Genomic DNA, 1515 nt, shown 5'->3' on the forward strand with positions numbered 1-1515 from the left:
CAGGCGGAGGCAGGCGAGGCGGCGTCCCGCACCCCCGCCAGGTTCTCAGACCCCCGCGCGCCCGCCACCAGGCCGCGGAGCCTGGCGCTTTTGTTGTCGGCCACAACTCCGCGCTGCCCGGGGAGAAGTTTGGCGCGCCTCCCCTACCCCGCCAGAGGCCCGCTTCTTCGCCCACTCTCGCCCCCCGCTGCCCGCCCACGGCTCAGACACCCCGCGCCTCCGAGTCGGGGATCCGCAGCCGTGCCGCGCTCAGACGCCCCTTCCAGCCCCGAGGGTCCGGCGGCCTCCGCCGCACCTGAGCCCGGAACTCGCCCCTCCGGGGAGGGTCGGCCCAGTCTGGGGACCCGCAGCCCCTCCCCCGCAACGTCCCCCCGAGCAGATGGGGGAGGGGGCAGCCTCCTCGCCTTCCCCCGGAGCGCCGGGCCCCGTCCTAGGGCCGAGGCTCGGACGCGTCCCCGCCCCCAACGCCCTCGGAGCCGGGAAGAAGTGCTGGGCCCGACCGGGACTGCCAACTCGGCTCCCCACCGTCGCAGGCCTGCAGCCGGCCTCACCGGCGGCTCCCGCTCCGCCCCGGGCCAGTCCGGCCGTGGTTCCGGGAGGGCCCGGCCGAGGGCCCGGCCAGCGGCTAAGATCGCGGCCGGGCCCGGTGCCCCGCCACCCGCCCGCTCACCTGCCAGCTGTCTTCGCAGGAGCAGCGCCGACTGCAGCTCCGTCATCCTCCCGGCCAAGGGCCCGGGCTGGCGCCGGGGCTTTCCAAGGGCTGGGAGCAGGCTCTAGGGGCGGCTGGAGCTGGGGGTACTGAGGAAACCGGGCCCCCACGACGGGAGCGCCGAAGCCGAGGGAGGCCGAGCTGGGGCGGCGGTAGCGGCTCCTCGCTGCCGGTTCGAGTCCGCTCGCTTCAGCTCTTTTCACAGCGCCTCACGCCCGGAAGGGGAGGGTACCCGAGTCGCCGCGGCGCGCACTGGGACTTCGCTCGCCTGCTTCCCTCCTTCAACCCGCCCGTCTGCCCCACCGGTGCCTTCCCCTGCCGCTGCCTCACTGCGCGAAGGGCCGCTCCGCGCAGGCGCCCTCGGCCTGCTGGCTTCCGAAGCAGCCCGCCCGCTAACCCGACCTCTTTGCCTCCCTGCCCCGCCCCCGGCGGCGGAGCCCCGCCCCCTACGCGCAGTTGGCTCAACCGCCGCCATCTTGAGAAGGTCGACGCCCCGCTGCCTGCCAAGGCCTCTTCTTGTAGACGCCCCGCAGACGCCATGACAAAGAGGTCGCGGAGGGTCAAGGGATTGCCTCCGGGTTGAAGCAGGTGGTATGAGTGTGAAGGGGCAAAAAGAAGTGGTAGATGGCTAGTTGTTGGCGAGCACCCAATAGCCAGCTAACACTGCACACATGGTGTGCGAATTAGTCATTGTTAGAAAGCCGAACTCTGTACTCGTGTGCCCCATTTTAAGCAATCTCCAAAAATAGACAATACATGCTGATAATTCACTTTACCGAAAGAATGCACAAAAAAGACTCTTAAAA

At 70.1% G+C, this 1515-nt stretch overlaps 1 protein-coding gene across 1 annotated transcript in view; it reads right to left on the reverse strand.

Annotated features, from left to right (window-relative positions):
• UBE2G1 (ubiquitin conjugating enzyme E2 G1) overlaps positions 1–1249 on the reverse strand; it is a 122636-nt gene extending 121387 nt beyond the window's left edge. Inside the window, 3 exon segments of the mRNA XM_064270349.1 lie at positions 671–815; positions 817–904; positions 942–1249. Coding sequence (XP_064126419.1) covers positions 671–815; positions 817–904; positions 942–1249 — 541 coding nt within the window.
• Between the last annotated feature and the right edge of the window lie 266 nt (positions 1250–1515).

This window comes from Loxodonta africana, chromosome 18 (genome assembly GCF_030014295.1).
Source record: "Loxodonta africana isolate mLoxAfr1 chromosome 18, mLoxAfr1.hap2, whole genome shotgun sequence".
NCBI classification, from domain to species: Eukaryota; Metazoa; Chordata; class Mammalia; order Proboscidea; family Elephantidae; genus Loxodonta; species Loxodonta africana.